Source organism: Gastrolobium bilobum, unplaced genomic scaffold, assembly GCF_033153095.1.
Source record: "Gastrolobium bilobum isolate Gb01-03AN ecotype WA unplaced genomic scaffold, APGP_CSIRO_Gbil_v1 utg4848, whole genome shotgun sequence".
Classification (NCBI taxonomy): Eukaryota; Viridiplantae; Streptophyta; class Magnoliopsida; order Fabales; family Fabaceae; genus Gastrolobium; species Gastrolobium bilobum.
In genome coordinates, this window is record NW_026899359.1 from 300775 (window position 1) to 324774 (window position 24000).

Genomic DNA, 24000 nt, shown 5'->3' on the forward strand with positions numbered 1-24000 from the left:
AATATATCTTTGTTTAATAATTCTATCCATCGCTTCTTCAAGGTTCATAAAATTATTTGTAAGTCAATGGACATGATCAACTGTCATTGTGTTTGGTGTTGGTCTGGATGGGTCTCTCAAAGCAAACTAGCCAAAGAGACTAAGGGGGTGTTTGGTTTGGGGTAAATGTTGAGAATTATAGACATATCATAAGTGGGAAACTAAGAAACGCTCGTTTGGTTTGGGGTCCTTCCTGATTTAGCCATCTAATGTAGATGCATAGCATTTTGTGCTAAAAAAGCCGCCCAAGAAACTCCTCCGCATATGTGGTATTGGCAAAAAGCAAGACAAATTCTCACTTAAGCAGACAATGAGAAAGACGAGTGTGCCCCTGATTTGACAACTCTGTTGTACCCTTGCAAGCGAAACAAAACATTTAAAGTCATGGTTATTTTTGTCATTTCATATTCTTTTTTCATCTATATCTTACCTCCAACCAAATATACATTTCCTAAAAGTTACCTAATTTCCCCAGTAAAAATTTTCCGCACCAAACAACTTTTTTTTATATTTTTCTATCTATCTCACTTTCTTACCATTTCCCTATCAATTCTATTTCCCTAGTATTCAAAAAATTTCTCCTCAACCAAACGCTCCCTAAGCATCCGAAGGCAGCTAATGTTTAGTAAGCAAGATTACCTCTACTCCCCATTTGTTATAGTTCTGGCTAATTCCTTATTTCATTTTTGACTATTTTTGTATTCCATGTTTTGCACTATTCTCTAGCTGCAGACCAACCATGAAATGATACCATGTAAAGAACTTTGAGATGCTCAAAGGGTGAGAGTGCCCAATGCTTTATAAACTCCACATTAATTGCACATACAACAATGTGAGACTATATATCTCGACACTAATGACAAACAAAATTATGTTGAAGTAAAGAAGAGATTGTGAAGATTAGTCCACGGCATCATCCTGCGTTCCCCTGAGGTTGGTGTTACAAACATGCCCGAAATCCTGAGTGTTGGGATCATAAGTTGGTTTACGGAAGACCCGAGCTACACTCACTGGAAGGCAGCTAAGAGAATTCTGAGATATGTGAAGGGAACAATCTCACAAGGACTTCATTACTCGAAGTCGGACAAATACAAACTGACGGGTTATTCAGACAGTGATTGGTGCAGAGATGTTAATGATAGGAAGAGCACGGCTGGCTATGTGTTCTTCATGGGAAACACGGCGTTTACTTGGGTGTCGAAGAAGGAACCCATTGTGACCCTGTCTACATGTGAAGCCGAGTATGTTGCGGCATCTTGGTGTGTTTGCCAAGCAATATGGCTGAGAAATTTACTAAGCAAGCTGGAGCAAGAGCAAGTCGGCCCAACCGAGATTCGAGTTGACAACAAGTCCGCGATCGAGTTAGCTAAGAATCCGGTCAATCATGAGCGGAGCAAACATATTGATGGTAAATTTCATTTTATCCGGGATCAAGTTAAAGAAGGAAAAGTGGAGCTAAATCATGTTGCATGCCGAGATCAAGTTGGTGACATCTTTACAAAGCCACTGCCGACGTTGTTGTTAGAAAATTGTAAGAAGATGGGCATGAAGGACGGTAGAGATGTTAAAGATTAAGGGGGAGTTTTGTTAGGTTAATCTTTAATTTAGAAATATGAAGGGTTTTTGTTTACGGTGTGTCCCTAGGCATATGTTAGTGGATAATTAATATGTTTAGATTTCTTATGTTAGTCATTATTATTCTTAATCATTTGTTGTTGCTTATAAAAAGCACATTGTAACCCTTGTAAAGTGGCTTGACAGAATCAGTAATAATAGAGAAGTATATTAGAAGAACTCCTTGTGTATTTTGTGTGGGTGAGAGAGACAGTATTAGGACATGTGAAAATAACACACCTGAGGTTGGTGTTACAAACATGCCCGAAATCCTACTGTTTTTTACATATCCATCCATGTAGAAATGCTGATGTACCAAATGCCTCCTTAGGTGATTAATAGTGCTTTGCTCGAATATTATTGGCATGCTGGTGCAATATGCAGAACAAGTTCGTCAACTACGGAGCTAAATGTTACTCAAACGGTAACAATGTAATTTAATATCTGAAATACATGAATGCATGTTGAAACGTATGGTTATAGATCCCTTAACATGGTTTTTGCCGTGTATGCTGAAGTTTCTGAAGCGCCACTATACACCTTTAAAGACTCCAATTATACCATTATCAATGGTCTTTAAGAATTATAATACGGAGTTGAGATGTGTTGTCATTATGGAATTTGTTAAAGTCAATTCATAGCCGACAAGAATGTGTTATGCAACAAAGGGTTTCGAAGGAACTTTATGGTTATTCACTTACCGCATTTAAATTGGATCTTTTTTTTTAGGGTACAACTCAAGAGAAAGGCTTGGTGCCTTGTAATATTGTCATTATAACTAAACAGACAACGCAACTGTTTCCTCAAAACATGGCTTAAACCATTTGCTATTTTGACGAATTAATGCTTAACCCAACAGCCTTTGACGACTATATATATTAAGCACACCTAGAGGTGCATTACTCACAACCTATCCTAAGGAACCAGATACCCAAAAACCCACTCAGGCTTTAGTGGGGGGTGTCTTGTTCTGATCATCAAAAACACTTAATTTTTTTGTTTATTTTTTTACCAATAATGGCACATTTGCATAAGGTTCTTTTGATTCTCACGCTCTTTTTCCTTGCTGTGAATGCCAAACACAGACGCCACAAACGCAAAAACCCACACCTTCGAATCCCACTCCTTCCAATCCCACACCTCCCTCCCTTACCTTTCACGCAAGAACCCTCGGATGATAATAACAATTTTCCTGGTCAAAATGATAAAGATGATCAGGTTATTGGAGGAGGGGAAGAAAACAAGGGTGATTTCAATATGGTATCTTTTGGGCATTGGGAGCTGATTTCTGAGAACTCAGGTGTATCAGCCATGCATATCAATTTGTTGCCAACAAATAAGATAATCGTCTTTGACTCCAAAATTTACCGTAACTCAAGACTCAAATTACAAGATGGGGTGCCATGCCTTCCGTACAAAGATGCCAATCAAAATGACCAACTTGATTGTGCTGCTCATTCCATGGAATACGATATTGAGACAAATCAAGTTAGGCCACTCAAGGTTTGTATACATATCATTATTTTAATTTGTTTTTCACACCTGATCAAGGTTTAATTAGAAGAATATAATATTGATGGATGAGATTGAGAGATGACTAATAAATAGGTTTTAACTTAATTTGGTGCAGATAGGAGGGGGAGATCCGTGGTGCTCAAGCGGAGGGCTTGCACCTGACGGTACCCTCGTGGGTTCTGGTGGTTTCCTAGATGGAGGAAAAACCCTCAGATTCATAGGTGGTCCTGATTGCCAAGACTGTCAATGGAGGGAATATGACAACGCATTGGCAGAGGAAAGATGGTACTATATATAACCTACGCGCTATATATATATATAGGGTGATGATCATTTTACACCAGTGTAAGTTACACTCTCAATCTTGTCCGCTGATCCCACTTATATCTAAGGGCTCAAATTTTTTAGTAATGTGAGCCATTAGATACAAGTGGATCAATGGTCAAGATTGAGTGTAAGACTTGTAACTCTTACACCGGTGTAAGAATATCCTGCCCCATATATATATATATATATATATATATATATTAAAGCCCCATTTTCATTTACTCCATCTTATATATACATCTTGATACTTCAATTTTTATTTTTATTTTTCTAATTTTGCGGCCATCAGTAATTTGTTGATTGAACAATTAATTCAATTTGAAACTTACCATTAAATTTATATAACCTATGATGAGAGACATTGAACAAATTAATACAATATGAATATGACACGTGTTATCACTATATATTCCATTCTTCAATTCCATGCATATAATGATATCATCATCTTATAGGAGATTAATTTGGGTACAAAATGAACAGGTATGGAACTCAACAACTCCTTCCCAATGGAGACTTCATTGTGATAGGAGGGCGCAGATCTTTCAGCTATGAGCTCCTTCCAAAGGAAGGCCAAAAAGGCGAGAAACCCTACTTCTTCCCATTCCTCTACGAGACCTCCGATTTCGACGAGAACAACCTCTACCCATTTGTCCACCTTTCCACCGACGGTAACCTCTTCATCTTCTCAAACAACCGGTCCCTCCTCCTCAACCCCACTACCCACAAAATCGTTCGCACCTTTCCCGTCTTGCTCGGCGGTTCCCGTAACTACCCAGCCTCCGGCATGTCAGCTCTCCTCCCAATAGACCTCAACGCCGCCACCCTCAAGGCTGAGGTCATTGTCTGCGGTGGAAACCTCCCCAACGCTTTCGAGTTAGCTGAGACCAAGAAAATCTTCCTGCCAGCTCTTCAAGACTGCAACAGGTTAACCATCTCAGAACAATTCCCTGAGTGGGACAGAGAGTTAATGCCTTCGAGGAGAACCATGGGAGATGCTCTGATCCTCCCCAATGGAGAACTCTTACTCATCAACGGTGCACAAGTAGGCACGGCAGCATGGTGGGATGCTGATGCACCTAACTACACCCCCGTTTTGTATAGCCCTCTGAAGCCTAAAGGGTTGAGGTTTAGGGTGTTGAAGCCAAGCCAAATTGCCAGAATGTACCATTCAACTTCAGCAGTGCTTCCTAGTGGAAAGATTTGGGTTGGTGGAAGCAACACACACGATAGGTATAAGGATCAAGATAAGTTCCCAACTGAGACTAGAGTTGAGGCTTTCTCTCCTCCTTATCTTGATGCAAAGTTTGACAAGTATAGGCCACAGATCAATGAGTTTGCTTCGGATAAGGAATTGAGATATGGAGGATACTTTGAGACACAATTCTCGGTTGAAGATCAAGCTATGTTGACTTTGAATGACATTAAGGTTACCATGTATTCCCCACCTTTCACCACTCATGGGTTCTCTATGGGCCAGAGGCTTTTGTATCTCAAGACTGAGAATATAATGACATTTGAAGGCTTTTATAGGGTTAGGTTGGTGGCGCCACCGTCCGGTGAGATTGCTCCTCCTGGGTATTACTTGCTCTTTGTCGTCCACCGTGGTTTGCCTGGCAAGGGAATGTGGGTGCACATCCAGTAGAACGAGTTCTGTTTGTGTTTGTTATTTCATTATTCTTTCCTTCCTTTGTTGTAACTCCTTTTGAAAAAACAAAATACATATATAAATATAGGGTTCTCTTTTGTCATTTGACATGACAAGAGCTTTTTCCTACACACACAAATCAAGTGTGGGTCCCACGCTTAAAAAAAAAAAGTCAGGATACGACGCCGTATCCTTAAGATACGACGCCGTATCCTTGTTGCAGGAATGAACAGTGTCATTCCTGCAACATGATTCTTATATTTCCCATAAATATATACAAAGATTTCTTGAAATTCTTATTCATTTATATGTATAACTAAGGATAAAACACCCGTTTACAAAAAAAAAAAGAAAAAAAAAAGATAAAACATAAAAAGCCTTCGTTCTTTCGAAGTTTCTTATTATATGTATAATAGGACTACACTGGTGTTGTCATTTGTGTGTGGCTCCTTGGGTCGGTGATGTAGCTGTCGAGTTGGTCGGAGACAGTGACGGGGAAAAATGAGAAGAGGATCAGAGGATTGTGAATGTGAGGGTTTCTTTTCTCTCTCTATTATTACCCATCAACGCGAAAAATTAAAAAAAAGGGAAATAATTTGAGTAAGGAGAAAAGGTAACAAAGAGTGAAAAGTAACAGATTTTAAAATGAAATAAATTTTTCGAAAATTAAATTATATAATTATAAGGATAATTAACTGCAAATTATAAATTAGCTAATTATATATATTTTGCTAAGAGTATTAACTAATTTTGTGATCATACATGAATTTATCAATAATGATATTATGTGCTAATTATAAATTTATAAAATTTTCAACAGAATCACAATTCCGTCGAAAAGTTCACAAATATAATTTTTTTTTATATTTATTTTTTTCAAATTTTTTCGATGGAATAACAATTCTTTCGAAAAGTCCATAAATAAATTTATTTTTACATTTATTTTTTAAAATATTTTCAATAAAATTCTTTTTTCGTTGAAATTTTCATTGTTAATATCGACGTAATATTTTCCATCGAAAACTAAATCTTTTCTAGTTGTACATATAAGAAAAAATATTATATTCGTACTGATTTTTGTAACATTAATTTTAATTTTTTTTGGATATTGAATTTTAGCATTGGGCTTAGAGACTAACAAGCGCACGACACGTAGGGTTTAAAAACTCGGACCTAATCAAGAGAGGACCTAACGCTCTCCAAACCATTACAAGAGGGAATTTCTCTCTTTTGACATTTCTTTTTTTTTTTTTGGAAAAAAAAAACTTATTTATGATGGAGAGCGTTAGGTCCTCTTTTGACATTTCTTTCGGTTATATATGAGGGAAGTTATTGGCCTAATCCCACAATTATAAGGCAAGATTTGGACAAGAATTAATATATAACAATGTCAATATAAGGACATGACTACTGTTTTACTATTGAGGCAATGATTCTACTATTAATATATAACAATGTCAAGTTACGTTTTCGTATAACTTTAACATACAGCTGTTTTATTAGTTCAATTATTTATTTTATTTTTGTTCTTTTGTTAATTAACATCATTCCCACTTTTGTTTATTAAGGCACGGATTCTATTATTATCATTAATTAAAAAAAATGGGACACGATATTGTGATAACCAAATAAAGTTACGACCAATGTTACGATCACTAATCTCACCGTTAGATTGAAAATCATATCTGACGGTCTTCATTGGTCTCATAAATATCTCCTCTTTCATCGTCTCTCTCCCCCTTCTCTCTCTTTTCCCTTTTCTCTCTCTCTCACTACACGCTCTCTCGTCGCTGCCGCCTCCCACATCCTCTGTCCCGACGGCACCGCCTGCCTCCGTCGCAGCCTATGTCCCGACGGCGCCACCTGCCTCCGTCGCGCCGCCGCCGCCGCATCCCGCGGAGAGAGAGACGAATACACGATCTAGGGTTCGATTTTACCAGGTTCGATTTTCCCTCTCTGAGTTGTGCTCCCCTATCTCTACCGCTGCTGCCCATATCCTCCCTCTCTGCGTCTCCGATCCCAAATTCTTGGGTATGTGTCTGTCTCTTCTTTATCAAATTCAATTAGTTGGTATTTTTGAATCGATATTTTTGATTTTTTTTTTTACATTCCCATGAACAATTATGGTTTAGTTTTTAGTCTGTCTCTTCTTTATCAAATTCAATTAGTTGATATTTTTGATTAGATATTTTTGAATTTTTTTTTTTTTTTTTTACGCTCCCATGAACAATTATGGTTTAGTTTTAGCCCTAATTGAATTGAAAAAATTATTTGGTTCTTGAATCGGTTGGAATTGAAGTAACCTGGTTAGAGTTTTAATTATTTTCAACTACATGTAGTAGAGGTTACTTTAGTTACATATGCTGATAATTTGTATCAAACAAATTGTTGCCTGTTACTTAGAATTGGTTCACGTGTTAGTCATTTGATACTAAGAATTGATAAAACAACACTTCTCTTAAATCACTTTGTGCCTGTGGTGGCTCTGAAATGCAGACCCTGATAAGCCAAAAAATGACAAAGCAACCATTATAGGTGATACAATTGAATTGCTAAAGGACCTTACTTCACAAGTTAGTAAACTCAAAGATGAATATGCTACGCTAAATGAAGAATCTCGTGAGGTAATATTATATCTCCTTGCTTTGATGAATCACCTTGATGCTCTAGGGATATGTTATTTTTCAATGTTGAAATTGTTCTATGTATATTCTGATTGCCATCCTGACATTACTTTCTTTACGTACTCCAGGACAGACAAGTGGAAGCTCTTGTGGAAAAGCTATGTAATCGGTTTAGTGGTGTTATAGGTATCTTCTTTTACCCTTTGAAATTTTTTAAATACTCTTTGTAAGCAGTTCCCTATTGTAGCTTGTCCGCCATTAAACAAACATTTGCACAAGTTTGTGTCAAAAAGTGTCTAAACTATTATTCAATGAGATAGTATACTTGAAGGTATGTTATTCCAATAAATAGCAATTTTTTCAGATCAAAAACCACTATCATTAGGTTTTCTTGAAATTCTGATCGACCTGGCATCTGTTGGACATATATAAAGGTTTTGATTATTTGCTTCTTCTCTTTCCTTGGTTTATATTTTTTCAAGTCATAGGCAGTCGTTGCTTTTGTTCGTTTCAGAACGCGACCAGTAATTATAATATTACTTTGATGTTTTTTTTCCTGGTCAGCATGTCCTTTAATCTAGTTGATCGCTTTCTAAGTGAGCCCAATCATAAGATTCTGATACTAAGTTACATTTTTCTCTTTTCATAGTTTTGTGCTCGTACACAATGAACATTTTGCATATCTTATAAATTATAAGAGTCAGACTACTCGGGTAAAATGCTTTTCAGTTTTTAATGGGGGATAGGATGCGCCTAACAGTTTCTGATTTCACGTTTGATTAGCTAATGAGCTATATCATAAGTTTTTATAGAACCTCTGTCCTTCCTTTTTCTCCTTGTAATTGCAATGGGCTTTGTAATCAATTATCAATTACAAAACCAAGAGAAATTAATTTCTTTTAGTTTATTGTTCATAGTGAGCAATTGTGGCTTTATCTCTCTGCAGATGTCAGACAATGGGAATATATATCTTATTGTCTCTCACAGCTATCATTTACTGAAAGAGGGATAAAAAAACTCATAGATTTATTTAAGACATATGAACATGTCTTGTCAGAGGATTCTGTTATGGATCATTTCAGGAACATATTAACTAAGAAAATGATGTTTTTGTTTGCTCCTGCGTACTTTCTGTAAAAATGGCTGAGGTATAGATTATCCATGTGATATGTCATTATACAAAGTATTAATTCATCGTGGTGTATTACAAAAAGTGACATATTGTAACACCCCGTATATATCCGGTAATGTTATCATACTATCGTATAAAGCAGCGCTTAATAAAAAAATGCGAAATATCTTTTTCTTTTCAATTATGATGTCATTACCATTACCAACTTGCTTATTAATCAGTCAATAAAACATCGCCTGTATGTAATTGCAATAAAACAGCTAACTGAAAATACCTCATAACATAGATAATAAAAGTGTGGCTCTAGTCACGGAACTACAACAACATAGAATGGACCATCTAACAGTTTATACAACTCCAATCTAAAAGTACTAACATAAAGTGTCATGGACAATCCCCATGCTCACTCAAATAAGGCAACACGCCCAACATCAGTCTCAACAACAACATAATCATAAATAGCGGAAAACATAAACAGCATCCATATCCAGTCATGGCAGCAATACATCATAGTATCATCAACTAAGCTCTGGCCTCCTGTCGCCAGAGGCATCAGTCACCAAACTACCGGAACCTGAAATAAGCATTCCCCAAACGTGGGGTGAGATCTCTAAACAAGAAATCTCAATAAGACAAGGGGTCCTCAAGGATCTTCCACCCCAAGTTCACTTGCATGTGCAATATAAGTTTAAAAGCAGTTCATCAATATCATTTCTAAAACAGTGTAATGCAGCAGATAATCATGTCATGTGTGTCAATACTATTCTACTGCCAGAGAAATACATGATTTACATACGCCAAATACTCACACTAGTGCAAGACGCTACTTGTATTCACCCCGGATCACCATATCGTATGACGCTACATACTCAGGCTTACAGTCAAGATGAAACAACACATGCATATTAAAAGCCATTACACATAAAGCTCAACAGCATTTCAAATATTCAAAGCATGTAACACAGCATGCATACAACCACACCCCCATGGGACATGTGGAACCACAACATGGCTAAACCGAGGACACGAAGGCTTACCTTGCAAGCTAACACCCAAAGCCAAGAATCCACAGCTCAAAGTCCAAACACAGCAGATTCACAATCTGTTATGGACCAATACTATATCAATAATAATGCACAACAAGCATATAACTTAAAGACAACGCCTTTCCTTACGTTTTACGTCTTAAGGCTCCATACCAAGCCATAAGCCCTTAATCATACGATTATGACTTAGTTCATTAATTACAGAAGTTCAACTTCATCAATCTAGGGTCCACAAACCCCCAATAGTCTACTGTACACACAACACAGCTACTGTTCTACGAAATCCCAGAATATCCGGATATTCCACGGGGCATATCTGGATATGCAATATCCGGATATCTCACTGACCATATCCGGATATACAATATCCGAATATCCAGATTCCCATATTCGGATATCCAATATCCGGATGTCCAAATCCCATATCCGGATATTCCACGGGCAGATATCCGGATATTTCACGACAGAATGCAGAAACTGCATTTCGTGAAGATATCCTTCCAAGGTTGGGTTTTTACCGATTTTAAACACCTAAACATGCATTTCTAGGTGTGTTTGACCATTCCCAACATTAAGTTATCATCTTTTAACCTTTACATGCATCAAGGTTCCATTTTTAAGCTCAAAGACTCAAGATCAAAGGTGGTGAAGCTTACCAAGCTCAAACTCAGAAAAAGGGTGCTCTTGGAGCTCACACAACAGCTCCAAGGTTCTGTCTCTCACTGTACACGAAAATAGTGCACAAAGGTGGTTCTTTTACACCACAAGGAAGCTCCTTTGAGCTCCAAAATGCCACCACAATGGCTCAACACTCTCAACCCCCAAAGTCAGCAAACAAGGACCCTCCAACAGAGGTAAAAAAACTCAGAATGATGTTCCCAACACACTCACCATAGTGTTTCCCACTCACTCAAGGTGTCTACAAGAAGAAAGTGTGAAGAAAATGGCTTCAAGCCTCAAGAAAGGAGAAGAGAAGCCTATGGAACAGTGTTTCAAGGTTCTGGTCAGCCACTCTCACGCACAAAAATTGAGGTCCTAGGGTTATGTGCCAATCATAAGGCTATATATAGAGGTTTAACAATTAAACACATAGTATTAACTTTAATTTCTACAAACTCCTTTAAGGTTGTGTCAGTGAAAAATAAAATAAATAATTGAACTAATAAAAAAGCTATATGTTAAAGTTATACGAAAACGTAACTTGACATTGTTATATATTAATAGTAGAATCATTGCCTCAATAGTAAAACAGTAGTCATGTCCTTATATTGACATTGTTATATATTAATTCTTGTCCAAATCTTGCCTTATAATTGTGGGATTAGGCCAATAACTTCCCTCATATATAACCGAAAGAAATGTCAAAAGAGGACCTAACGCTCTCCATCATAAATAAGTTTTTTTTTTCCAAAAAAAAAAAAAGAAATGTCAAAAGAGAGAAATTCCGAGCGTTAGGTCCTCGCTTGATTAGGTCCGAGTTTTTAAACCCTACGTGTCGTGCGCTTGTTAGTCTCTAAGCCCAATGCTAAAATTCAATATCCAAAAAAATTTAAAATTAATGTTACAAAAATCAGTACGAATATAATATTTTTTCTTATATGTACAACTAGAAAAGATTTAATTTTCGATGGAAAATATTACGTCGATATTAACAATGAAAATTTCAACGAAAAAAGAATTTTATTGAAAATATTTTAAAAAATAAATGTAAAAATAAATTTATTTATGGACTTTTCGAAAGAATTGTTATTCCATCGAAAACATTTGAAAAAAATAAATATAAAAAGAAATTATATTTGTGAACTTTTCGACGGAATTGTGATTCTGTTGAAAATTTTATAAATTTATAATTAGCACATAATATCATTATTGATAAATTCATGTATGATCACAAAATTAGTTAATACTCTTAGCAAAATATAATAATTAGCTAATTTATAATTTGCAGTTAATTATCCTTATAATTATATAATTTAATTTTCGAAAAATTTATTTCATTTTAAAATTTGTTACTTTTCACTCTTTGTTACCTTCTCTCCTTACTCAAATTATTTCCCTTTTTTTTAATTTTTCGCGTTGATGGGTAATAATAGAGAGAGAAAAGAAACCCTCACATTCACAATCCTCTGATCCTCTTCTCATTTTTCCCCGTCACTGTCTCCGACCAACTCGACAGCTACATCACCGACCCAAGGAGCCACACACAAATGACAACACCAGTGTAGTCCTATTATACATATAATAAGAAACTTCGAAAGAACGAAGGCTTTTTATGTTTTTTCTTTTTTTTTCTTTTTTTTTTTGTAAACGGGTGTTTTATCCTTAGTTATACATATAAATGAATAAGAATTTCAAGAAATCTTTGTATATATTTATGGGAAATATAAGAATCATGTTGCAGGAATGACACTGTTCATTCCTGCAACAAGGATACGGCGTCGTATCTTAAGGATACGGCGTCGTATCCTGACTTTTTTTTTAAGCGTGGGACCCACACTTGATTTGTGTGTGTAGGAAAAAGCTCTTGTCATGTCAAATGACAAAAGAGAACCCTATATTTATATATGTATTTTGTTTTTTCAAAAGGAGTTACAACAAAGGAAGGAAAGAATAATGAAATAACAAACACAAACAGAACTCGTTCTACTGGATGTGCACCCACATTCCCTTGCCAGGCAAACCACGGTGGACGACAAAGAGCAAGTAATACCCAGGAGGAGCAATCTCACCGGACGGTGGCGCCACCAACCTAACCCTATAAAAGCCTTCAAATGTCATTATATTCTCAGTCTTGAGATACAAAAGCCTCTGGCCCATAGAGAACCCATGAGTGGTGAAAGGTGGGGAATACATGGTAACCTTAATGTCATTCAAAGTCAACATAGCTTGATCTTCAACCGAGAATTGTGTCTCAAAGTATCCTCCATATCTCAATTCCTTATCCGAAGCAAACTCATTGATCTGTGGCCTATACTTGTCAAACTTTGCATCAAGATAAGGAGGAGAGAAAGCCTCAACTCTAGTCTCAGTTGGGAACTTATCTTGATCCTTATACCTATCGTGTGTGTTGCTTCCACCAACCCAAATCTTTCCACTAGGAAGCACTGCTGAAGTTGAATGGTACATTCTGGCAATTTGGCTTGGCTTCAACACCCTAAACCTCAACCCTTTAGGCTTCAGAGGGCTATACAAAACGGGGGTGTAGTTAGGTGCATCAGCATCCCACCATGCTGCCGTGCCTACTTGTGCACCGTTGATGAGTAAGAGTTCTCCATTGGGGAGGATCAGAGCATCTCCCATGGTTCTCCTCGAAGGCATTAACTCTCTGTCCCACTCAGGGAATTGTTCTGAGATGGTTAACCTGTTGCAGTCTTGAAGAGCTGGCAGGAAGATTTTCTTGGTCTCAGCTAACTCGAAAGCGTTGGGGAGGTTTCCACCGCAGACAATGACCTCAGCCTTGAGGGTGGCGGCGTTGAGGTCTATTGGGAGGAGAGCTGACATGCCGGAGGCTGGGTAGTTACGGGAACCGCCGAGCAAGACGGGAAAGGTGCGAACGATTTTGTGGGTAGTGGGGTTGAGGAGGAGGGACCGGTTGTTTGAGAAGATGAAGAGGTTACCGTCGGTGGAAAGGTGGACAAATGGGTAGAGGTTGTTCTCGTCGAAATCGGAGGTCTCGTAGAGGAATGGGAAGAAGTAGGGTTTCTCGCCTTTTTGGCCTTCCTTTGGAAGGAGCTCATAGCTGAAAGATCTGCGCCCTCCTATCACAATGAAGTCTCCATTGGGAAGGAGTTGTTGAGTTCCATACCTGTTCATTTTGTACCCAAATTAATCTCCTATAAGATGATGATATCATTATATGCATGGAATTGAAGAATGGAATATATAGTGATAACACGTGTCATATTCATATTGTATTAATTTGTTCAATGTCTCTCATCATAGGTTATATAAATTTAATGGTAAGTTTCAAATTGAATTAATTGTTCAATCAACAAATTACTGATGGCCGCAAAATTAGAAAAATAAAAATAAAAATTGAAGTATCAAGATGTATATATAAGATGGAGTAAATGAAAATGGGGCTTTAATATATATATATATATATATATATATGGGGCAGGATATTCTTACACCGGTGTAAGAGTTACAAGTCTTACACTCAATCTTGACCATTGATCCACTTGTATCTAATGGCTCACATTACTAAAAAATTTGAGCCCTTAGATATAAGTGGGATCAGCGGACAAGATTGAGAGTGTAACTTACACTGGTGTAAAATGATCATCACCCTATATATATATATATAGCGCGTAGGTTATATATAGTACCATCTTTCCTCTGCCAATGCGTTGTCATATTCCCTCCATTGACAGTCTTGGCAATCAGGACCACCTATGAATCTGAGGGTTTTTCCTCCATCTAGGAAACCACCAGAACCCACGAGGGTACCGTCAGGTGCAAGCCCTCCGCTTGAGCACCACGGATCTCCCCCTCCTATCTGCACCAAATTAAGTTAAAACCTATTTATTAGTCATCTCTCAATCTCATCCATCAATATTATATTCTTCTAATTAAACCTTGATCAGGTGTGAAAAACAAATTAAAATAATGATATGTATACAAACCTTGAGTGGCCTAACTTGATTTGTCTCAATATCGTATTCCATGGAATGAGCAGCACAATCAAGTTGGTCATTTTGATTGGCATCTTTGTACGGAAGGCATGGCACCCCATCTTGTAATTTGAGTCTTGAGTTACGGTAAATTTTGGAGTCAAAGACGATTATCTTATTTGTTGGCAACAAATTGATATGCATGGCTGATACACCTGAGTTCTCAGAAATCAGCTCCCAATGCCCAAAAGATACCATATTGAAATCACCCTTGTTTTCTTCCCCTCCTCCAATAACCTGATCATCTTTATCATTTTGACCAGGAAAATTGTTATTATCATCCGAGGGTTCTTGCGTGAAAGGTAAGGGAGGGAGGTGTGGGATTGGAAGGAGTGGGATTCGAAGGTGTGGGTTTTTGCGTTTGTGGCGTCTGTGTTTGGCATTCACAGCAAGGAAAAAGAGCGTGAGAATCAAAAGAACCTTATGCAAATGTGCCATTATTGGTAAAAAAATAAACAAAAAAATTAAGTGTTTTTGATGATCAGAACAAGACACCCCCCACTAAAGCCTGAGTGGGTTTTTGGGTATCTGGTTCCTTAGGATAGGTTGTGAGTAATGCACCTCTAGGTGTGCTTAATATATATAGTCGTCAAAGGCTGTTGGGTTAAGCATTAATTCGTCAAAATAGCAAATGGTTTAAGCCATGTTGTGAGGAAACAGTTGCGTTGTCTGTTTAGTTATAATGACAATATTACAAGGCACCAAGCCTTTCTCTTGAGTTGTACCCTAACAAAAAGATCCAATTTAAATGCGGTAAGTGAATAACCATAAAGTTCCTTCCAAACCCTTTGTTGCGGGAGAGGGGCTAATATATTCTAGAACTTTGACCAATGCGTATGATGTAAGAATTAATGCACTAAATATTGTTACTTCCACGGTTAGACATATAATGGTTAAAGCATGAAGACAACTAAGTCGTAATAAATAGTTCTTAATTAAAGATTAAGATAAATAGTTTTTTGAGACAACATAATATAATTAGCATGTCAACTTGTCAAGTCATTAGGATGCGAGTTTGAGAAGAAAATTATTGATGGATCCTATACTAATTCAAAATAAATCTAATAGTCTATGAATGAGATTTGACTGAGAAAGTCAATAATTAATCTCGCATATTTACTGGGGACATTCGGTTACAAACAAGACAATTGTAATATTGAGCCCAACTAGATCTTTCTTAGATTTGTTGTGCCCGTACACATTTTCTGTATCTTTATAGATTCATGGGAAATTTTGTTAATTTACGTGCTATTTTGATCTGTTTCAACTACTAAAATAAATCATCACCCACGTCACAGTTATTCATTTGATAAAATAATCAAGTTTCCTCAAATTAATGTTATAAAATCGCAATTTGGATAGGTGATTTTACATTTGACATAAATTGAATATTTACTAACCTTGTTTAGAATTGCTAAATATCGGATAAAAAAATGCTAAACATTTACCAGATTTTTGAATATATATAATCGTTTATGAATTCCCCAACTTTTAATACCAAATTCATCGATCGTCGTGCCTCCGTTTAGGAAAATAATTATGAATTTAACATATTTTTCCTTAAGTAATTTTTCAAAATATCCATCTTTATATATAGACATGAAACTAAATGAAGCTTACTTTTGAATTTGATCTTTATCTCTTTTTCTTTCAAAATACCATCGCTATGTGTGAGGTAGAAACATTAATAATCGCTTATGAATTCCCCAACTTTTAATACCAAATTCATCGACCGTAGTGTGCCTTTGGTTTAGAAAAATAATTCTGAATTTAAATTTTCTCTCTTTTTCTTACTTACAAAATATCATTGCTACATGTGAGGTAGAAACATTAATTTTATATATATATTAGTGCATTATCCGTGCAATGCATGAGAAAAAAGATTAAAATTTTTGTTGACTAGAGAATATATATATATATATATAAATAAATAAATAAAGAGAATGTATTTTTTGATTAAAATTTTTTACTTCCTATATTAGTCTTTGATTTTCTTTCATTTAATTATTATATTTTATTTGAAATTAATAATTAATTAATCGATATAATTCAATAAAATAAAATCGTTGACGTGGGAGGAAATACTTTTTAAGTTGGTCGCCATATATTGTAATAGTACACGCACACAACTTGGTACTGATTATTGATAATGGTTGCACAAGGTAAAGCATTTGTACCAAGAAATTATCATTCTGTATGCGCAAAGAGGTGATCTATCTTCCTTTACACAAGGGTATGATTACCCGCTGAAACTTTGAAGTAAAACATATATTGGCTTGTTCATTTTTTGTGAGAATCACTGCACTTTCTAGTGGCAGGTTCATGAGATAATCTGAGCTCCAAATCTATATCTTGAATGTTCCAACTGCTTGAGTCCGCGGAACCACTCAAATTCTTCTCGGAGTTTATGCCTTGTGAGTCCTATATGGAGGGAAAATAAATAAATAATAAGGTCATTGTGAATTTACAGATAAATTATTGGGTGCCAAATATATGCTTCTTTTATGCGTGGAATATGTATCAATATTTGAGTTGCATGCATATTGAAAAAAATTCCTTACATGTAGGTTTAGAAATGGTCCAATTATGCTGGATCGAGCAGAAGAGTGGTTCTCCAAGATGGCTGTGGCATGTTCCCATCTGGTTTAAGATAAAGAATTCACATATCAGCAAGAAATTCACCATGACAATAAAAAGAAGAAAAAATATCCAACTTTTATAAACACACTCGTTTTGCTCATCAATGGCATGGATCAAAATGGGGCTGGAAGCGCTAAGTACCTTGCTGTCTTATTTGGCTGAGAATCTCCATAGCTGATGTTTATTTTTTTCATATTCGGATAGACCCATCTGCACTAGCAAACGATTTTTGTCAAAATTTCAAATACAGTGTTGACTCTTAATCACTTTATAATAATTTTGGTAATTTTTCAGTTAGTACACATAGATTAGACCCTCATTACATAGGGTTAGTAGTACCTTTGATCAAAATAACAGAATGCACTTTAAAACTCAACCAAATATAGAGGAGAGTCTGTTCAGACTAAAAGATTGCTAAGGCTGTGCTATGTACATTCTAAACTCAATAGTGCGACAATGGGTTAGATATCATATCAAATTAATAAAAAAAAAAAACTACAAGCAATAGAAAAATAACCATCTTGATTGTTTTATGGTGCAATTACTGTGCACTTGTGTGGTTTGATTTTGAAGTAAAGACTACTAATTTATTAAGCAGTGAAAGTTGAAAATATATAGAGAACATGTTCATCCATCACAGAAGAATGAAAATTATTTCCTACTTGCAAGATACTGGTCAAGAATAGCAAGAAAAAGATGGAAAAAAAGAGAGAATGATCTTTGTTGATGAATCCCCTTCTAGACAGCAAGAAGAGACTTGCTTGCAGAATGGAAGATTACAGCAGAGGAAATATCCTCTGGCTCTCTGCTCTCAAGTCTCAACTACTAAGTCATCAGAACAACGAATAACTACCATGAGAGAGCTCTGATATCAGTCCCAAGAAGATGCTGGTCAAGAATAGCAAGAAAAAGATATAGAAAAGAAAAAAGAAAAAAAAAATTGATCTTATTATATTGTAAAAGAGTAAGACCAATTGGTACCTAGGAAAAGCTAAAATTACACGTACCATAATGTTGGGTTGGAAGCCGTATAAAGCTGAGTATGGTGTAGATGATGATGGTATCGTTGAATATGCCATTTTCACTTCTGGAACTTGCTGCAAGAAGTTATGGAGAGAGCTCTGACAAGAAAAGATAGAAAAAAAGAGAAAAAGAATGATATATCTTTATTATATTGTACGTACCGTAATGTTGGTGGGTTGGAAGGCATATGAAGCTGAGTATGATGGTGTCATTGGTGTGGATGTCGATGAGTGAGAAGAAAATGGTGAATATGGCATTTGCAGTGACGTTGGATCTTTCTGCTTGTTCTGGAGGGACAAAACTCCCTTGAAACTTGGGGGTGGAGAGAAGGAGGATTGACAGGGGCCATCTGTTGCTGACGTAATCTCTCCAATTCAGCAATTCCACCGTGGTTGCTTTTGCTTTTGTTGGGTTAAATTTTAATGAGATAAAAATAGAAAATAGAAAATAGAAATGTGAAGAGTTTTCCGGTGAAGAGTCAGTTATGTCAGTTATAAAGTAACGAGGGTGTTATGTATGGAGTTATGTTGGTCAGTTTTATAGCTTATAAATAGCCTTTGATTGTTATCAAAAAAAAAAAAAAAATAGCCTTTGATAGTTTGTATGAAATGTAGATCAAGAGATCAAGAGAAAAAGCAAGAAAGCAAGAATAAAAAAGAAAAGTTTTTTTTGTAGATACACAAGTCTGGTTGTCTCTTGCATCTGTGTGGATATCCAAATTCTAACAAATTGGTATCAAAGCTTGGGCTATGGAGGAAAAGAACGAGATGGAAGTGCCACTCTTTCATGGAGATAAGGATGAAGCATTAGATTGGCTTCTCTGTTTGAAGGAACATTTTCGGAAAGAAAAAATCTGGACGGAGGACAAATGGCAGGTAGCCATGAGAAGACTCAGAGGAAGCGCAATCAAATGGTTCCGTACATGGAACTGCCGCGACTTTAATAATATGTGGAAGGATTTTCTAATGGCCTTCATAACAAAATACTTGCCTGGACATTTTGATCTGATTAATGAAGAAGATGAAATCTTCAATGAGGATGATGAAGATGAGGAGAATGATGTGGATGAAGAAGAGACCGAGATGGCGGAATCCGAGGTTGCCAACGTCAACGCATCCACGGAGGAGATTGACGTGTCAGAGCGCGTAAGAGACGACTCGGAGAAGAAGACGATGGAGATGACTGCGGCTAAGGGAGCTGAGATAGAAGATGAGGAGAACGAAGGAGCCGAGATCGAAGCAGAGAAGGACGGGAATGACGAGTCCATTATCGAGGTAGAAGACTTCGTGGAACCTGAGTGTCCGGAGACAGAGTCGAAAATCGGAAAGGAGATTGAGAAGCCGAGGTTCTTGATGGAGACCGGCATGGAGGAGACCGCGAATCCGAGTTCCGTGTTGATAACCGGGTTGGGTGAGATCCCAGCTAAATCACCGAGTTCATGTTTTGGAGAAGAGCTCGACCCCGGCGTGATGAGGTTGATGTCGGAGACCGGCATAGGCGCGGTTCGGGTTGGAAGTCAGAAGTTGGAGACTGCATTGAATTCATGGTGGAAGTGGAAGATGTCGACTCCACCGAAAAGAGACCATTTCCCTGGAGGACGGTGGTTTGAGATTCCGTCGATAAGGCGCATGGAAGCTGGACTTGTTGAAGAAGAACCCTGCGATGAAGAAACTGAGAGCGGAAAAATGGAAGATGTGATTGTGGATAGGGAACCCGGCGATGAGGAGCCTAGAGTTACTTTTATGGCAGAATCATTTTGGCTCTAGCGTAAACCGGAAGAAGATCGTGGGGCGGAATCAGAAAATGATAGTTGAGTTATTTGCTTGATGATGGGAATCAACGGTCCTCAATGAGTGATGGGGTTACGTGTGATGACTTGTGTGATGATCATGCGTGTAAGAATGGATGTGGAAGTATATCGGAGGATGAGGTCGACGGAGAAAAATTCAAGACTGTCTATCTTCCACCAATGAAGGAACCGCCAGACAAAAAAAAAAAAATTTGAAGAAAGGAGTGCAACATGGAAGCAGCGCGGAAAAAAATCAACTGGTGGAAAATTCAAAAAAGAAGAATTAAAATTTAAGGGGGAGTTTTGTTGGGTTAAATTTTAATGAGATAAAAATAGAAAATAGTAATGTGAAGAGTTTTCCGGTGAAGAGTCATGTCCTTAGGTTTGTGTTAGTGGACATTAATGAGTCAGTTATGTCAGTTATAATATTAATGAGTCAGTTATGTCAGTTATAAAGTAATGAGGGTGTTATGTATGGAATTATGTTGGTCAGTTTTATAGCTTATAAATAGTCTTTGATAGTTTGTACGAAATGTAGATCAAGAGATCAAGAGAAAAAGCAAGAAAGCAAGAATAAAAAAGAAAAGTTTTTTTTTGTAGATACACAAGTCTGGTTGTCTCTTGCATCTGTGTGGATATCCAAATTCTAACAGCTTTTGCTTTTTCTTTGATGAACAAAACTCACTTCCTCTTCCATTGTCACCCGTTATGCTCTCTCTTCTTTTTCTTCTCTTGTAATGTGAGACACAGAACTGTTGTTAGCTTTGTGTGCTAATCGCGGGTTTATAAACAGCCTGCACTAGAGATTTCAATGCTATATATCTCTCCTCCTATTCTTTTGCTTTTTCTTCAAAAAAAAAATTTTACTTTTTATTTGAATTTATCGACCCGAACTAATTTATTGATAGTGAATCATCATTATTTTCAATATTATACACTCGTCATCCCAAGATTACAAACATAACTACCGTCTTGATCTTTCTTTTCTGTAAAACAACCACAAATATTAATTAGTCTGATATATGATTCAAATTATTTAGTTTTAAAGTCAAACTAACTATTTTTTAAATTGTTATGATTAAACACGCAAAAATTTAAATTTACTCCATTTATTAATTTGCCTCATTTTTTAATGGTAATAATATGAATTTGAAAAAGATAGATATTTCAATATTAAACTTTTAAAATGTCATAAAAAAAACCTATATAAAACTATGTCAACGTGTCTCTATCAGCATAAGCACGTACGAATTATAAGGACATGTACATTCCTGCTCTTCAAGTGGCACTGACAACCCAATTGTCTCTTCAAGGGGCACAGACAACCCAATTGTCGCCCAGGCTAGCTCTATATTGTAATTATTGAGTTATCTACATTATGATGTCTTAATTTTGATGTAAATTACGTATATCTAGCTTCTTCCATTATTTGTTTTCAACCTTTTCTTTCGATGGTTCAGTCAAAAACTTTGCCAAAAAAGGGACACCCTAAAAACAAGTACCTAAAGCTGCACTTGTTAAAGTCATAAACCGCCAGCAAACGACGTTAACCAAAAAAAAGAAAAAGAAAAAATAGAGAGAGACTTCTTATTAAAGAAAGTAACCAGCGAAACTTCCATATTTGTCGTAGACCCTTAACAACTAAACAACCAGCAACTTGGTGCCAGATTGGCACCGCACTGAATCATCAAACACATTTACTAGAAAGAAACATTGTAATTTTCTGTTGAGTTATTGACATTTTATACACACGCACGCATCTTGGTGCGGATTATTGGTAATGGTTGCACAAGGTATTATCAAAGTAAAGTATTTGTAACAAGAAGTCTACTAAAAAAAAAGGTATTTGCATCAAGAAATAATCTCTCTAGCTATATGTGCAAAGGGCAAATCTATCTTCCAAAACACAAGGGTATGATATATTGGCTTGTTCATATTTTGTGAGATTAATCGCTGCATTTTCTATTGGCAGGTCCAACGGATTATAACCTTAGCTCCAAATCTAGTTCTTGAGTGTCACTTGATTCAGAGTTCTGACTGCTTGAGCCCGCGGAACCACTCCCATGCTTCTTGGTATCTATGCCTTGTGAGTCCTAATTATGGAGGGGGGCATAATAAGGTCATTTTGAATTTGCAGATAAATTATTGGGTGCCAAATACATTTTTTATGCGTGGAATATGTATCGATATTTATGCATATTGAAAGCATTACTTACATTTAGGTGCATATTGAAAAGCATTACTTACATTTAGGTCTGGAAGGGATCGAGGTATATTGGATTGAGCATAAGGCTGGTTCTCCAAGTTGGAAGTGGCATGAATCCGTCTGGTTTAAGATAAGAATTTCACATATCAGCAAGAAATTCACCATGACTATAAAACAATGAGAAGAAAAAATATCAAACTTTTGTAAACTCACTCTTTTTCCTCATCAATGTTATCTATCAAAATGGGGCTGGACTGAGAATTTCCATAGCTGTTGATCGTTTTCACATATGAGGATATATCACTCATCTGCACCAGCAAACGATTTTTGTTAAAATCTCAGGATTCTCCCATTTCACTCTCTTCTCATGTATTATTATTATATTACAATGTTTGAACATCTTATAAATAAATAAAATAATTATTACTTTTTTTTCTTTTTCTTTTTTTTTGAAATTGTTCCAAGGGTATCCCCTCAGCCGAAAGCTAAGGACTAATTCCTTCGAGGCGGAGAGATCACGTGATCGTAGATACAATTTATACCAATAAAGCATTTTCTATACACACGGTCAGAAATCAAACCCCTGTCAACGTACTTAAAGGACTCGGTTATTACTTGTACTATCTTGCTATAATACTTCGATGTGAGAATTAGGTTACTGTAATGGCGAATAATACCATAGTGGATCTCAATTATAGTCTTGATTATTCTAATCACTTTATAATAATTTTGGTAATTTTTCAACTAGCAAAGCACACAGATGAGGGTTAGATAAAAAATGAGTAATATCATATCACATAAAAAAAAAACTACAAGGAATTGAGAAATAACCAACTTGATTGCTTTGTGGTGCAAAAATTGCGCACTCGTATAGATTGATTTTGAAACAATGGGTACTAACTAAGCAGTGAGAGGTGAAAATATGTACCGGGGAACACGTTCACCCGTCACAGAAGAATGAAAATTATTTCCTAATTGTAAGATACAGGCCAATAATAGCAAGAACAAAAAAGTGGAAAGACGAGAGAATGAACTTTATGAATGATGAATACCCTTCTATACAGCAAGAAGAGGCTTGCTTGCTGAAAAGATGGAAGATTACACCAGAAGAAATATCCTTTGGCCCTCCCATGATATCAACTACTAAGTGAGAACAACGAATAACTACCATGAAAGAACTATGATATTTGTCGCAAGATATGTAAAGAACCTTGGGATACACCACTCTAAAAGCTAGCTCAAAGGGTGGGAGTGCCCAAGGCCTTATAAACTCCACATTAGTTGCACACACAACCAATGTGGGACTATATATCTCAACACGCCCCCTCACACGAGAGCCCATTGGGCTTCCAGCCGAGCTGTGCTAAAAAATTTCACAAGAGAAAGTAGGGGACGGCGAGGCTCTGATACCATGTAAAGAACCTTGGGATACACCACCTCAAAAGCTAGCTCAAAGGATGGGAGTGCCCAAAGCCTTATAAACTCCACATTAGTTGCACACACAACCAATGTGGGACTATATATCTCATATCTTGGTAAATAATAGCAAGAAATTATTGGCTGCCAAATGCATTATGCATCTTTTATGCGTGGAATACCACAATGAGTTGCATGCATGTTGAAAAACATTCCTTACATTTAGGTCTGGAAGGGATCGAACTATATTGGATTGAGCAGAAGGCTGGTTCTCCAAGTTGGAAGTGCCATGAATCCATCTGGTTTAA

At 36.6% G+C, this 24000-nt stretch overlaps 2 protein-coding genes across 2 annotated transcripts; one reads left to right on the forward strand and one right to left on the reverse strand.

Annotated features, from left to right (window-relative positions):
* The first annotated feature begins 2670 nt into the window (after positions 1–2670).
* On the forward strand, positions 2671–5140 carry LOC133289830 (aldehyde oxidase GLOX1-like). The gene is made up of 3 exons (XM_061487834.1): positions 2671–3156; positions 3284–3453; positions 3979–5140. The coding sequence occupies exons 1-3, from the start codon at positions 2671–2673 to the stop codon at positions 5138–5140; spliced, it is 1818 nt and encodes a 605-aa protein (XP_061343818.1).
* Positions 5141–12588: 7448 nt separating this feature from the next.
* On the reverse strand, positions 12589–15056 carry LOC133289832 (aldehyde oxidase GLOX1-like). The gene is made up of 3 exons (XM_061487835.1): positions 14571–15056; positions 14274–14443; positions 12589–13750 (listed from the first exon to the last, which is right to left on the reverse strand). Exons 1-3 carry the CDS (start codon positions 15054–15056, stop codon positions 12589–12591), a joined length of 1818 nt encoding a protein of 605 aa, XP_061343819.1.
* Positions 15057–24000: the final 8944 nt, after the last annotated feature.

What these genes read in the sequence shown, in the direction of transcription:
- LOC133289830 (XM_061487834.1), top strand. Translation starts at nt 2,671, where the DNA reads ATGGCACATTTGCATAAGGTTCTTTTGATTCTCACGCTCTTTTTCCTT. An exon ending in ATCAAGTTAGGCCACTCAAG is followed by an intron (nt 3,157 to 3,283) that starts GTTTGTATACAT and finishes AATTTGGTGCAG; the next exon opens with ATAGGAGGGGGAGATCCGTG. An exon ending in GCATTGGCAGAGGAAAGATG is followed by an intron (nt 3,454 to 3,978) that starts GTACTATATATA and finishes CAAAATGAACAG; the next exon opens with GTATGGAACTCAACAACTCC.
- LOC133289832 (XM_061487835.1), bottom strand. Translation starts at nt 15,056, where the DNA reads ATGGCACATTTGCATAAGGTTCTTTTGATTCTCACGCTCTTTTTCCTT. An exon ending in ATCAAGTTAGGCCACTCAAG is followed by an intron (nt 14,444 to 14,570) that starts GTTTGTATACAT and finishes AATTTGGTGCAG; the next exon opens with ATAGGAGGGGGAGATCCGTG. An exon ending in GCATTGGCAGAGGAAAGATG is followed by an intron (nt 13,751 to 14,273) that starts GTACTATATATA and finishes CAAAATGAACAG; the next exon opens with GTATGGAACTCAACAACTCC.